The 17,036-nt window shown below is 34.9% G+C and overlaps 1 protein-coding gene across 1 annotated transcript; it reads right to left on the bottom strand.

The window, feature by feature from the left end:
• Window positions 1–7,002: 7,002 nt before the first annotated feature.
• LOC115439400 (uncharacterized) lies at window positions 7,003–12,284 on the bottom strand. The gene is made up of 5 exons (XM_030163244.1): window positions 12,133–12,284; window positions 10,404–10,502; window positions 10,177–10,281; window positions 9,462–9,606; window positions 7,003–7,246 (listed from the first exon to the last, which is right to left on the bottom strand). The coding sequence occupies exons 1-5, from the start codon at window positions 12,233–12,235 to the stop codon at window positions 7,003–7,005; spliced, it is 696 nt and encodes a 231-aa protein (XP_030019104.1). The 5' UTR covers window positions 12,236–12,284.
• Window positions 12,285–17,036: the final 4,752 nt, after the last annotated feature.

The raw sequence follows: 17,036 nt of genomic DNA, 5'->3' as shown, positions 1-17,036 counted from the left end.
AAAAAGTGATACAAAACAATAACATGCAAGTCATTTGTCTTGTTCTGTCAAGGAACATGATTGTGTGACATTGACACTGAAATAGGCCGAGCTAGTTTACCTAAACCTACTTATGATGGTTCAATTCTAAGGTTTGTGGAGCATAATAAGGACTTTTGTAGATATTTAACCCCATAAAGACCCAGTGTTACTTTAGTGGCAGCTCCCCAAATTAATTCTTCTCTATTTTTTTAACCTTTCTTAAGTCATTTATCACCATTAATTCTAATATTATGCTTTGTATTTAGCATTTTAAGTGAAAATCTGGTATTTTCTTGTATGTAATTTACTGATGTTCATTAAAGATCAGATTAAAGTTGAGGGTTAATATAACCAAAATAGACCAAACTAAAGAAAAACATATTTTTTCTGCAGAATATATCATTAATTGAACATAAACCCAGTGCGTCCAGTCGCTGTCATTCGATCCAACTCAATGGGTTTTTACTGGTGAATCAATATATAGAAGATGACGGTGTTTCCACGGTAACTACAGAGCCTCTGAACGTCCAAATGGGTCATATCTGATGACCATGAAAAGATGACAAACTGTATTTTACACTAATATTTACATGTATGATAGGATTAGTGGATCAACAGGTATTAAACTGCTAAGATCAGTAGATGATTTTGGTCGCCAGTGGCTGTTTGGGTCTTTATGGGTTAACTGCATTTAACTTAATTTGTACAGTAGAATTATTCAGATGTCCACATGCATGTAACCTTTTTACATTATTTCTCAAAAGTAACCCATAAACCTATCTTCTTTCACTGTTAGAAAACACCACAATCAGAACATATTTTGACACACACACTCATTAAACACTGAATTAACACTATTACAGTCTTAAAAAATTCAAAGAGATAAAAAACTGCATTTTACACCAATTATTTACATGTATTGATAGAATTAGTGGATCAACATGTATTAAACATTTTAGATCAATAGATGATTTTGGGCGCCGGTGGCTGTTTTGGACCTTTATGAGTTAAAACATAAAACCACATTCATGTAAAGTGTCTGAGTTGACATTAGGAAAAGGAACCAAACGTAGATGCACCACTCGTTCTTAATCTACCCACACATCTTCGGTCACATCTTCAGTATCGTTCCTGCAGACGTTAAACAGAGAATCTACAGAGAATAGATTCCTCTCAAAGTTGTGTCTGTGGTTTCCTGTTTTGCTCATCAAGGACCACAATATGTCTAGCACCACAGATGTTAGACTGATTCCGCATTTGAAGGTTCTCTCACAATTTGAGGAAATTAAAAGAAAATCCTCTGCAAAAAATACTGTCCGTTCGGTTTATTGATCAGAACCTACCTCAGTAGATGTATCCTCAAAGCCTGAGATTGGCATTGCATAGAAGTTGTAACAGGAATGGTGTGAAAAGCTGTGCTCAGTTCATTTAAAGCTTTCTTACCCCCTGTTGTTTTAGCTCAGATGCAGCAGTAAATACACTCTAATGGACCTATTCTGTTGATGTTACCTTATCTCTACCTTAACAATAGTCACTGATCATACTGTGTGGTATTGTTTGGCTGTTTGGAGGCACTATGTGGTTAAATTTCAACATATTTTATTGCATTTAGTGAATGTTATTCAGATAAACTTTTTTTTTTTCTTTTTTTTTTTTTTTTTTACAAATATGGAATACATTTAATCATATCCATTTCTCGGCCAAGATTTGTGTTGACAACTCTTTACATATTGCATACAAGTAGGAATGTTTTTCTTTTGTACCACTAGGAGGCAATAAAACATAATTTGGTGTCACTGTATCTGTCTACAATGCTTTAGTCACAATATGATGCAAATGTAGAGGCAAAAATAATAAAGCCACAAACTGTCCAAAAAGGAAGTTCCTCACGCTCTATGTTTTGTGTTTTTTGTGTGTTTTTTTTTTTTTTTTTTTTGTGTGTGGTGCGTGTGTGTGTCAACCATGCTCATTGTCAGCAGGATATCTAGTGACAACAGTCAGTGCAGCAGAGGTTGCAAGATAAGAGAAACAATGCTGTTTCACAGAAGGGAAATCAGCCATGGGAACTTAGAGAACTGAGCTCTGAACACAATACCACTAATGCGGCATGTGTGAAAGGAAATCTAACCCATACTTGTTTTAACAGCCGCCATCTCCTGCCTGGTTATCAGCACATCTCATATCAGTACCCATTATACTGTTAGTCATTTCATGGACGTTGGCTGATGCACTGAATTTGACCCATTTGGCCTCATTTCTTTACGCTTAGGACTCTTATGCAATACAGAAATTAATGTATTTTCACTTTAAAAATACTAATGATATGGCTACGTTGTGATAGTTCCGCCTATTAAAGCAACGTTTTTCAACCTTGAACTTCAAATGGGGTCGCCTGAAATTTCTAGTAACTGAAAGAGAGAAAAAAAAAAAAAAAAAAAAAAAAAAAAAAAAAAAAAAAAAAACCAAAAACTATTATATATATATATTATATAATGTATATATATACACATATATATATATATATATATATATATATATATATATATAGTAAGTTGACAGAGACAATCCCAATCCATAAAAGACATGACAAACTCTGAAGCTGAAACTGAAGCACTGTGGTACTGTTTATCTTTCAAATGTTCATTGTCCACTGTTTAAGATGCTGCAGCTCTTTCATAATTCCTAGTTTGAGTTCTTGTTTGTTCAGTATTAATTGTCAGCCTTGTAAATACAAGCTGGACTGACTGTACATATCCTGACCAAGGAAAATAAAATTCTCACTTTGTGCATAATCTACACCTGGCTTTTCTGTCTCGTCCACAATAATATACATTATATAGACTAAATGTCATCTAAAATTAACATATTAACACAAACAAATGAATTTTAACAACAAAAATAATGTCTGTTTTGAATGTCTGGGGTTTGCCAGAAATTTATGATGTTAAAATGGGGTCATAAGCCAAAAAAGTTTGGGAACCACTGTATTAAAGGCTTTTAAAGCTGTATTCCAATCTGCAAAAGTGTGTTCTGTCAGAGACAGGTGATGGATATTACTGAAGTGAGGTTTCTATTTATGGTCACCTCTGTGCGATCATACCCTTTCCTGCTTACTTACATTTATGTTGTTGTTTTACTTTGTTGGTTTTTTCTTTGAGTTGACCTGGTTGAAGCAATGAACCTTGATTCTGTGTGTGTGTGTGTGTGTGTGTGTGTGTGTGTGTGTGTGTGTGTGGGGGGGTTAAGCTCATTCCAGTGCATACAAAGGACAAGATCTGAGTAGGATTCTGTGCAAATGATCTGCTCTTCTTATCTTAAGTATTTTTAACAACCCAGCAGGTACCAGAGGCTGGCATTTCTCTCTCTCTCTCTCTCTCTGTCTCTCTCTCTCTCTCTCTCTCTGTCACACACACACACACACACACACACACACAAGCTTGTCTTAGTAAAGTCACACCTAGTGGTACTCGTTCCTCTCAGGTTTGCTATTTGCTCCTCTAAACCACCATGCACGCTTGTAGGTCATTTATGTTGTTGTTCTGATGTTGCAGCAAAAGACAAAAAACAGTTTACTTAAAAAAAAAAAAACAACAACATGAAACATATAATTAGGAAATAAAAAAAAAGCACTCAACTGTATGGTTAATAAAAGCTTACACTATAGAATGAAAATAATTGAGATTCTGTGAATGAAAATGATTATAACGATCATGAACACGAGGACATGAACTTAAGAAATGTTACCTCACCAACCACATTTACAATATTTTCACTTCTGCCATCATTTAAACTGATGGACATGTAAAAAAAAAAAAAATCAACACTACACAGCAATTTAACCCTTGTACATCCATCTCATTTACTCTGGGGTCCCTCGAGCCACAAATGTACATGCACAAAAAAAACCCCAAAAAAACCCCCAAAAACAAACAAACAAAAAAACCTGCCCTAAATCATCACCATCATATACACCAGTTTTTTTTTCTGTTTTTTTCTGCATTAATCCCCAATCCACTTCAGCTATGCTCAAAACTACCATTAGTATATTTTATGTGAGATTAAAAATGTAATTACTGTGTAAGTCATTGAGACATTTTTACCACGAGGGTCCTACACTAAAAAAAAATACTGATGCAATGAGTCATTGTTATTTTTAATCTCTGACATGTCAAGATTTATATAAAAAGATGTCACATCCGTCCACCATGTATTGTATGGAAAATATCTTGCATTTTGTGCTGTTTTTCTTAATAAAACAAGTGCCATCACGTATTCAAACTGGCATTTAATTGGGTTTAAAACATGAAAATCATTGAATATTTGGTGGTTTTGAACAGAACTGAGGTGGTTTAAGAAATATGCGAAGAAAACAACATTGGTATATGATGAGTTTATAGCAGTTTTTTGTATGTATGTTTTCAGCTCTAGGGCCTCAGAGGCTGAAAAAAGTGTCTGTAGCTTTTAATGGATCTGAAAGAGCAACTGAGATTAGATTAAAATAATGTGCTCAAATACAAATATTTATGCCATGAACTGTAACAGCCAGGATGATCACCAAATCAAAAAAGAAAAAAAAAAAGTACAGTATTTCACTGTACTGAATAGATCTCCCATTAGTCTGTTTTAACCATAATAATTATCTTAATTTTATTAGACCTTTTGCTGTCTAAAACTTGAGTCAGCCATTCAAACTTATTATTAAGCTTAGAAGGTCATGACAAATTAGAACCAAAATCTGGTGAAAATAGCCACTGCGTAAATCTACTGTTGAGGAAATGTATAAAAATTTCTGGTAAATTTGAACACTGTCACTAGTTGATTTTCCATTGACCCTCAAATTGCGCGAATATAACTTGTGCATAAAAATTTCAGCAAAACTCTTGTTTTTTGATGAAAAGTTTTTGTGCTGGCAAGAGATGTTTTTTCAGGTGTAGCAAAATTGATATATAGTGCAAAACTGCAATGGAAAGACTTTTTTTGTGCAATTAGTATGCTCACTAGCAAGTAGTGAACAAAAAAACCCAGATGTTGATGGATGTTACAACAAGCGAAGAAGACAAGTTTAAAACTAGAAGCACTCGGAGAGCGCAGACCTCCGCCAAGGCTGATCAGTGGCCCCCCCCGTGGGCCCCCCCACCCCGATCACCACCAAATTTAATCATTTCTTCCCTATCCCATTTCCAACAAACCCTGAAAATTTCATCCAAATCTGTCCATAACTTTTTGAGTTATGTTGCACACTAACGGACAGACAAACAAACAAACAAACAAACAGACAAACAAACCCTGGCAAAAACATAACCTCCTTGGCAGAGGTAAATATTATGATAAATGATGGTAAATTACTTCAGTAAAGGTTAAATGGAGAGAAATCTAATTTGGGAGCCAACACAAAAGTAGCACCAGGTCTTTATGGGTTAATATTTGGTAGTAAAGTGACAGTAGTCGCTTTTCCATTGGACATATGTGCAAACTTTACCAATATTACTAAATGCTGAAAAAAACAGAAGTGCGTAATGTTGGCTTTTCCATTAAATCACAACTGGAACTAGAAGCATCGGAGAGCGCAGACCTCCGCCAAGGCTGATCAGTGCCCCCCCCCCCCCCCCCCCCCCCCCCCCCCCCCCCACCCCCCCCCCCCACCCAGTGGGCCCCCCCACCCCCGATCACCACCAAAATTTAATCATTTCTTCCTTATCCCATTTCCAACAAACCCTGAAAATTTCATCCAAATCTGTCCATAACTTTTTGAATTATGTTGCACACTAACGGACAGACAAACAACAGACAAACAAACAAACAAACCCTGGCAAAAACATAACCTCCTTGGCGGAGGTAATGATTTGTTTATTTATTATTGTGAGATGTCATGAGAAGTCATTCCATAAACATGGAAAAACAAACTATAGTACTCTATCCCGTACTAAATAAAAACATTATTCCATTTCCTTGTGCGTCCACACATACCGCGCCATGTTTGTTACCTCCGCCAAGGAGGTTATGTTTTTGCCAGGGTTTGTTTGTTTGTTTGTTTGTCTGTTTGTTTGTTTGTTTGTTTGTTTGTCTGTCCGTTAGTGTGCAACATAACTCAAAAAGTTATGGACAGATTTGGATGAAATTTTCAGGGTTTGTTGGAAATGGGATAAGGAAGAAATGATTAAACTGTGGTGGTGATCGGGGGGGGGGGGGCACTGATCAGCCTTGGCAGAGGTCTGCGCTCTCCGAGTGCTTCTAGTATCTTCTGTATGTTGCTTTTTTTTTTTTTTTTTTTTTTTTTTTTTTACTGTAAATCATGTATGTCCCTATACTTAATATCCTATACTTCATTTGGATGTTCATGAAAACTCAGAGTAAATTCAAAGGTTGTTACATTTAAACAGAGAAAACTGAAGAAAAAGTCACTTTTTCAGCAAAGATATCAATAACTGAAGGCAAAAAGAAGTCTGTCCATCCACTGTCATGGATCCAACTCCATGGGTTTTACTGGTGAATCAATGTTGTTGAAGATGACAGTGTTTCCATGGTAACTACAGAGCCTCTGAACGTCCAAATGGGTCATATATGATGACCAGGAAAAGATGATAAACTGAATTTTACACCAATTATTTACATGTATTGATAGGATTAGTGGATCAACAGATATTAAACATTTTAGATCAGTAGATGGTTTTAGTTGTTGGTGGACGTTTGGGTCTTTAACTGCATTTAACTGAATTTATTCAATAAGCTTCTGTCTAGTAGAATTATTCAGATGCCCACATGTACATGAGCTTTTTACCATAAACCTATCTTCTTTCACTCTTAGAAAACACACAATCAGAGCATATTTGACACACAAACACTCATAAAACACTGAATTAACACTATTTACAGTCTTAAAAATTCAACTATTTATCTCATTTTGTAGCGGTATAATCTGTTAGTTCTATAGTGGTGCTGTGATATGTAGAATGTACAATCTGATGTAACGTCGGAGCCTCTTCACTCCTGCTCTTTACTTTTTTGAACCACCAGATAACCAGGGCTGGATGAGGCTGACGGGGACGATGGTGAGGGTGACGACCAGCCACTGAGGAGCGTCCTCCAGTTCAAACTCTTCTTTGGGACAGTTTTGGAAATAGTAAGAGTGGACTTCGAGGAAGAACTCTTGGATGTTTGGTTTGGGAAAAAGCAATGACATAAATAACTCCAGTTTTCCACGCATATTGTCATGTCGTTGTACGGTCTGCAAAGACAGAAACAACCAGGTTAATAATAATGTTCAATATCTTGTAAATGATGAGTTTAATATCCTCATTATATTGTGTATTTTGTTTCTTATATTAGTTTATCAGTTTTTAAGGATAGCTTTGGAAAATTCCTTCACTCCAGTCTCCGAACTTCAACACTGTTTTTTAGTGGTTATAAGTTATTGTGTGACTTATTAAGTGTTTATAAAATTATGTACAGAGAAAAATGTGGGATTATTAGCAGCACTTTACATTAAAGCTCAGAAATGACATGGGGTTTAGAATCTGTAAAAGCAACCATGTAACATGGAACACTTCATCAAAGACATTAAAAAAATGTATAACAAGTGGTTCCAGACACAACAAACCCCGCCCCTCGCACATATTGGTGCTTATTTTGGCATCAATCCAGCTGATGTCATCATGTCTATGCATGTGCTGATGTCAGTAAATGAATAGCCTCTATATATGTATGTGCCAAGTTTGAAGTCAGTTAAAACAAAATTGATGTTTTTATAGACATTTGAAATTTCACCCATTATAAGATTAGATTGAAAAAAGACATAAAAATTCACAAATTTTTTTAACTTTGACCTACTTTTCCCAAAATATAACCACATCTATTCAGGGTCACTGGGAACCCAATTTGGCATGAATTCAACTGATAGTTTTGCTGCTACAGACATTTGAAATTTCTCCCATTGGAAGTAAATGGGGGGGGAAAAAAGTCATAAAAAAATTTATAAAAATTTGAACTTTGACCTACTTTGCCCAAAATATAGTCTGATCTATTCTGGGTCACTGGCAATCTATAAACCTAATTTGGCATGAATTCAACTAATAGTTTTGCTGCTAGCATGTCAACAAACAAACAAACAAACAAACAAACAAACAAACAAACAAACAAACAAACAAACAAACAAACACATAAACAAAGAAAGAATTAAACAAACAAACTGAACCAAAAAGAATACCCTTTGCCTCCCTTTCAGGGGGCGGGGTAAAAATGCATCAAATGTAAAACATGACACAGTATCTGAATGATATTTTGGGTATGGTCATACTTAACTGTGTTTAGTTAAGTATGTTAATTTTAACTTGACAATCGGCCTCATGCAGCAACATTCTCTTAAATTTCTCTTATATTCTTATTAAGTAAGAGGACATGTTTCCTTTGTTTGTTTTATATTTTTGTTAAGAGAAAAATAAGAGGAACTGACTGTGAAAATATTGAGTCCCACTATGTCCCAAAGATGCCACTGTTAAAATCAAAATGTTACCAAGTGTTTTTTTCTCATTTCTAGTCAAAATATCTCATCACACTTAAAAGAAGACATAATCACCTTAAGAGTAACTTTTCTGCTTTTTTTTTTTTTTTTTTTTTTTTGCTTAATTCAAGCCAAAAAAAACAATCTGCCAATGGAACAAGTGAAAATTATCTTGGTAAGATTTCTTGAAATAAGATTGTCAAGATATGATATGTTGTCTAAAAATAAGTTCTTATATCTCACTGAAAAGTTCCTCTTGCGATGATTATGTCTTATTTTAAGTGTGATGAGATATTTTGACTAAAAATAACAGAAATACACTTGGTAAGATTTTGATTTTTTGCATGTCTTTTTATTTAATGATTTATTTTTGCTTCAATTACTTCTAAAACAAAAGTGTCCAGTCACATGTTCTACTTCAATTGACAGATGAGATACTTTTCCAAACATAAATTTAATAATACATCTATAAAATAATCAGAATTATATTGCATTAAGTGTGTCTGTGTTCGTAAAACGTGTTTCCTTGCACTGTGGTATTTTTCTCTTATCTTAGTAGGAGTGCATTCAACCACTGCTACCATTTTATCTTAAGCAGAGGAAGAGAAAAATAAGAAAACATGAATGAGTCCCACAAATGTATGAATGCTAACAACATAAGCGAATGTGTAGATGATACAAACAAAAAATGTGATCGTATACTGTTTCTTGCCTCTGATAAGTGTTCATATTTGGGCTGCTCTCACAGAAAAAGCTGACCTCATAAGTATTACACAATCCCCTCATACCACAGTCTATTGTAGTTGAGTTCTTAATAAAAACACTAAGGATAGAAGGAAATGAAACATTTTCAACATAAGATATGCATTAGAAATCAAATAAACAATAATGCAGTAAATCGATGTGGTGTTTTATGATTGTTTGTTTTTTTCTGGGGCCTTACCTGATGACATCTTCCAGGACACACCAGTTTAAAGTCAACATCTCCTCATGAAAGGGAGAAGCACAGTACGCATGTATGCCTGCAAGCAGTAGTTTCTCTTGGCAGTGACCGGGTCGCTGCTCATTTTCCCATGACTGAAAATTTTCTGCAAAAGAACAAGAATATACAGTAGTAGAAAAAATTATTAGACCATCAAAAGTCATCAAAAACAATGGTTATGCAATCAAGTACTAACTCCTGTATGTATCATGTGACTGAAACAGACAGAAAAGAAAACACAGAATGCCTAAAAGCACTGTTTTGTCAGTACCATGGAAAATGGCTAGATATCAGCTCTGAAATTAAACTCTTATGAGCTATTTTTGTTGTTATCATTATATTTGTCCAAACAAATGTACCTTTAGTTGTACCAGACATTAAAATGAACAAGAAATGGAAGAAAACAAGGGTTGTCTAAGAATTCTTTCCGTGACAGTATTTTACATAACTATGTAGACTCAAACAAATCAACAAATCTCAATTCTAGTTAACCAAAAAGGATATTACAAATGTTTGTTAATGTGGCTTTATGCAAGTTAGTTTCAGCCTTAGTCACTTGTTTGTTAACTTATTGCAAACATGGCGTTTAACGTTAGCAACTACTTGGAAACAGGATGTTTAGATCTTGTGATCTAAAGAGAAGGCAGTTTCCTTACACAGAAACAGAAATACCCACCATCATCCTCTGTGATAACAGTTTGGTTACTTTGTGTGTTCAGTTCCTCCTCAATTTTAGTCAACTCATCGTAACTGAAAGTTCCATTGACTCTGCTCATTGTACCTGTAGACACAAGATATATTTATCATTTATGAGTGAACATTTCTTACTGTGTGGTGATTGCATGATACTCCCTTCATGCCCACACTACACCACAGTATTTTGATCAACTAAAAGTATCTCACTGTTGTCCATGGATGTTTGGTTGCTGAGCTGAAACCTTAGTTTCTCCTCTACGTTGCTCATCCCAAGTGTAATGTTGGATGTTTGGGACTCCACAATACCTGCAAACACAGACTGAGTGAAAACCGTCATGCAATATCATATTACTTTTTCTTGGAATTTAACTTTAATTAATTGGTCCATGCTGACCCAAGTCACATTAGGACATCGTGAGGACAATCAGCGGAGTCAATGAGCGACTGGACCGACTAATAAATGTTCTCACAGACATGAACACTACATTAAATGCATTTATCAACCAGTGACTTTGGGTCCTTGTCTTTTTATATGGTTGTTGCTTAATGTCCTCCCGGGCAGGATTGGCATTCATGGATACAGAGTCTAATTGGTTCTGGTTCTGGTTGGTTCTGGTGGTGGATGTGCTTCTCTAGCAGTGGGATGACGTGTCTGTGTGTTCATTGTTCGTTTGTGTATCTCCGATGTGCCCATCAATCAAAGGAATGACCTTTTTCACATTATTAACAGTTTCTCAGTGTCACCTCTAAGTGTCGTCAAAGGTTTCAAAGCACTAGAAACGTGCGTACGCCAGCTATGGAGTTGGCGTGAAGGACCGCACATTTCCACGGTCATTTCACTCTTTATACATCTGAACGTGAGCGTGGAAAAGGGTGTACGCCAGGTTTTTGTGCATACGCATGCTTTGTACATGAGGCCCCTGGTGGATTCACAGCTGAGGAGACTCCACAGGGGGTTGTTTCATCAACTTCCCCTGGTTTTTAACCTCATCTTTCCAAAAAGGCAAGTGATAATCCCATAGAACATGCACATGCTGTATTTATTCCATTTACAACATGTACTATCATAGGGTACACCACTGGTTCCCGACCTTTTTTGGCTCGTGACCCCATTTTAACATCACAAATTTCTGGCGACCCCAGTCATTCAAAACAGAGACTTTTTTTGCTAAAATTAATTTGTTTTTTGATCATGTAATAGTTTGCTATAATATGTTGTAAATAAACGTTAATTTTAGATGACATTCAGTCTACATAATGTATATTATTATGGACGGAGGCAGAAAGGCCAGGTGTAGATTACTGCCCAAAGTGAGAATTTTATTTTCCTTGGTCAGGATATGTACAGTCAGTGCAGCTTATATTTACAAGGCTGACAATTAATACTGAACAAACACTAACTCAAACTATGAATTATGAAAGAGCTGCAGCATCTGAAACAGACCATAATGAACATTTAAGATAAACAGAACCACAGTGCTTCAGTTTTCTTTTATGGATTGGGATTGTCTCTCTCAACTCACCATATATTTTTTTATTGATAAGGTTTTTTTTGGGTTTTTTTTTTCTATCAATTTCTAGAAATTTCAGGTGACCCCATCTGAATTGCAGGCGACCCCAAGGTTGAAAAACACTGGGTTAGGCCCATTTTAAACACTTCCAATTGTAAAAAACAGTATGTATGCACAGTTTTATAATGCATAAACATACTTTATGCATCTCTTGTGCCACATATTACACCACATTACTATTTAAGAATTTCAAAAACCTGACACCAAAATAAAACTGTCCACGACTCCTATTCTTCCGTCACCCCCTCACACAGCACTAACAATAGACACTCATGGAATCATGCAGTAAGACCACAAAACAGGAAATACCAAGAGATTAATATCTATATAAAATAGAACAAAATGTTAAAGAAGCTGAAACGTACCTAAGATGAGGAGATGGAGGAGCAGGTACAGGCCCATGGTGGATGGAGGTGAAGTGTGTGACAGTAACCTCTGAGGCTGACCGCTGACCCGAGGTACCATCATGAGGCTTATGGTCTGACTGGTGAGAGACTCCTGAGGAAGGGGGTTAATGAACAAGCCCCTCCCCTCATTTTTTCCTGGCACAGTTGAGTGCATTCAGATGACCTGATGAACATGGAAGAAATGTGTTCTGCACTGATGTGGGCTTAATAAATAGATGGTGAGGTAAGAAAAAGAAACATTTCTGATGTTTATATGAGCATTTAAAGTCTGAGGGAATAAAGGATATATACCGCATCTCTAGTCTCTTGTTTCCTTGTATTCTTAATTTTTTAATGTATTCTGCTTAATTTCATTTCCACTTAATTCAATATAAACTCAACTCAGTCAAAAACCACCAAAACAGTCTTTAATAAAAATGATTAGTTGCTAATTTCATTTCCTACTTGTCAGGTTTGCACATGATGGAACATTATTGAATTATTAGAACCAGTCAAATGGCCAAATATTTTCTGAAATATATTATTTTTTTTTGTCTTTTGCAAATGATTTATCACAGTTTATAATTCTTCTTTTTATTTTATTTATTTTATTTTATTTTATTTTTTTCAATCAATTATTTTTTATTTATATAGCACCAAAATTATAACAAAAGTACCTCATGACACTTTATATTTAGAGCTGGTCGAACCAGATTCTTTTGATTGATTGATTGATTGATTGATTGATTTCAAATATGAATGTCAAAAAAGAAGAAAAATCAGTAACAAAATATTTTAACATAAGACATATAATACATATTCGAAAAGGAGTGAGCAGAAGCATAACTTATAAACTCCCACCCCTTCTCCTTGAATAATTAATAACAATAATAAGCTTCCTATTCTAAACATATCTATACGCTAATGCTTGATACTTACTGTTTAATGATTTTGTTTCTGGCTTTATATAATTATGAACAAATATAATATAATTCACATGAACACATTATAGTATTATCTGCTACAATTTGCATTTTTCTGTGAAAATCTGGTATTTTCCTGTATTTAATTCACTGATAATGTACATGTTCATTAAAGCTCAGAGTATTTTCAAAGGTCATTAGAATATATGGAAATATACTCATTAATATATAAGAACATATAATTAACTGAACATAAAAACAAGCACCTACAACCACTGTCCTGTGTCAAACTATGCATTTTAGTGGTGAATTAGAGTTGCACAAAAGGACAGTGTTTCCACACTCATTACAGAGCCTCTGAACATCCAAATGGGTCATATCTGATGACAATGAAACGCTGATTAATTGTATTTTTACCTGAATTATTTACATGTATTGATAGGGTTAGTGGATCAACAGTTATTAAACATATTAGATAAATAGATGCTTTATGGACAGTGGTGAATGTTTGGGTATTTATGGGTTAAAACAGAAAAAATAATTAAACATGAAACTAATGTTATAAAACTTTACTACTGTTTATGTGTAAAGGAAGATTCCATCTGTATGCACTAAATAAGAGGAAGTGTTGGTATGTCCTCACATTCTCTTGCAGCCAATTTGTATAAACACCGACCCCACACACTCCTGTACTATAACCCAGTGATATATATCTCCTAATTGGAAGTGTGTGTGCTCAAATACCTCGTGCGCTGCTGGGTTTCCTGTTCCTCCTCAGAAAGCTCTTAATGGATTTCCTTTTTTGTTGAGTGACTGCGATGACATTTTGGCTCCGCAGAGACAATTCTGTGGAATCAGGAAGCTGAGGCAGAATGAAAGACAGGCTGGCTCCTGTAGAATACACAAACACAACCACCTCATATTCAGCTCTGATACGTCTCCAACAGTCTGTAGGCAGCAATATAACACTTGGCAAGAACTGACATGTGCCCAAACCAGGATATAGTATAAAAACAAAAAAAAGTGAGGGGGTCCACAAATTTGATCTGGTCTGTCTTTTAGTTGAGTCATAAGAAATTGACATTGTTGTGTGTGTTGGGTTTTGTTGTGTGTGTGTATGTGTGTGTGTGTGTGTGTGCAGGATTCACCTGAGCCCATGGAGACCGGAAACAGTGTTTTGGTGCTCCAGGATTTTACAAGATATTGCTCAGGAACAGGAAGTACAGACCTCCTTATGGATTAAAGTTATATAAAAATGTACCACAGGATATGGAGTCAGTATCTCCACTTGGTTCTGGTGGTTTTATATTAACACTGTACAGTCCTGGCCAAAACATGATTTAACCCTTTAACCCTTTCATGCATGAATTATGAGAACCTTAATGAAGATTTTTTTGTTGTGTTGTTGTGAGTGTTTTTATTCCTTTTAGGCATGAAAAAAACACCAATGTGATTGAATTTTTTTTTTAATCAACCTGTTTTTCATGGAGTTACAAAAATGTCCACTCAGCTACACCATGAATTTTATTCTTGAAGCAAAGAAACATGTATTTAAAACCCAATATCATAAAGTGATATGAAAACAGTGAAATGAAACCATCTTTAATGCAGCTAATCTGATGTTTTCTCACATTTTAACATATTCTAATACTAGTTATTACTCACTTCATGGAGATAATATGCAAAAAATAAATATTAACTATTGATTTCCATTCAAGAACCAATAAGAACAGCAAAGTTACAATAATGGTATGAATTGCAGTTTATGAGATGATGCATAAGTGTCCACTGTGTTGGTTGATATGGAACTAAAACAACAAAACCCATGAATATACAAGAGTGAAACTGTAGAGTAACTGTCCACTGTAGTGACCACTATGCATGAAAGGGTTAAAGGAGTGATATTTTGCTTTTTAAAATTGAATTATGCATTTTCAGACATTTCCCTGTGGTGTACATAAACTGTAAATGCTATGCTTGGGTCTGAATTCTTCATTAATTCAACTCCACAGGTCCATCTTCAGCCCTATTTCTGAGTAATGACACCAGAAAGGTTGTTTTGAGCGCTGGCCCTTTAACACTTTCATGCATAGTGGTCACTACAGTGGACAGTTATTCCACAGCTGTTCTCTTGTATATTCATGGGTTTTGTTGTTTTATTTGCATATCTCATATTGCAAATATTTGCCCCATCTCATACACTGCAAATCATACAATTACTGTAACTTCACTATTCTTGATAAGCCTGATCTGCAGTAACATGTTTGAGTGTAAATCAATTGCTAGTTGTTTTTAGACTGCAATTAACAGTTTTCTTAAACAAAAAGGGTGTGTTTTGCATATTACCTCCCTGAAGTGAGTAATAACTAGTATTAGAGTATGCTAAAATGTGAGAAAAAATCAGATTAGCTGCAATAACAATGTTTTTACACAGTATTTCACTTTCTATTTTTGCATTTTAAATACATGTTTCTTTGCTTCACAAATTAAATGCATGGTGTCCAGCTGAGTGGACATTTTTGTAAATCCATGAAAAATAGGTTCATTAAAAAAAATTCAGTCACACTGGTTTTTTCATGCCTACAGATGAATAAAAACACCCAGGAAAAAAAAAATCTTAACTAAGGTTTTCATAATTCATGCATCAAAGGGTTGAATGCAAATGAGCACTTCAGGCCCCACCCCCTCCAGGCTGATGGCTGTGCTGCTCTGTCCTGTTCCACCAACAACTGAACATTTAGGTAATCGGCTCGAAGTTTGGACATAGTTTCAGTTTTTACTGCAACTGCTGCTGCTGATGAACAATTATGGTGTACTCGCAGAAATGTTCGTCAGAAGTCTTGACCTTATATGTGCAAATGTTATGACGTTACTAGCTATAAAATGTTTAGTTTAGTTGATTTTGAATATGCAAAAAAACAAAAGTAGTCCTACTTAGTCTTTACAAATGAAACAGATTATAAGAAAACAAAACAAACAAACAAAAACAAAAACCTGTACATATACATGAAAACCAAGTATGACTTCATTTGCATATTCAAAAAGGGGTGGGAGGAAGTATAATTTATTTAATCCCGCCCTTTCTCCACAAAACAGTCTATTGTTTAGCTTCCTATCAACATAATATGAAAAATCAAGTCCCTTGGATCAGTTAATCTCATTTATCATCTTCACATACACATACATACATACATACATACATACATACATACATACATACATACATACATACATACATACATGCATACATACATACATACATACATACATACATACATGCATACATGCCTACATACATACATACATACATACATACATACATGCATACATACATACATACATACATACATACATACATACATGCATACATGCCTACATACATACATACATACATACATACATACATACATACATACATACATACATGCATACATACATACATGCATACATACATACATACATACATGCATACATACATGCATGCATACATACATACATACATACATACATACATACATACATACATGTATACATGCCTACATACATACATACATAATACATACATGCATACATACATACATACATACATACATACATACATACATACATACATACATACATACATGCATACATACATGCATACATACATACATACATACATACATACATACATACATACATGCATACATACATACATACATGCATACATACATACATACATACATACATACATACATACATACATGCATACATACATGCATACATACATACATACATACATACATACATACATACATGCATGCATACATACATGCATACATACATGCATACATACATACATACATACATACATACATACATACATACATGCATACATGCATACATACATGCATACATACATACATACATACATACATACATACATACATACATACATGCATACATACATACATACATACA

Source organism: Sphaeramia orbicularis, chromosome 19 (genome assembly GCF_902148855.1).
Source record: "Sphaeramia orbicularis chromosome 19, fSphaOr1.1, whole genome shotgun sequence".
NCBI classification, from domain to species: Eukaryota; Metazoa; Chordata; class Actinopteri; order Kurtiformes; family Apogonidae; genus Sphaeramia; species Sphaeramia orbicularis.
Note: the sequence above shows the minus strand (reverse complement) of the source record. Positions and strands in the feature narration are given on the sequence as shown.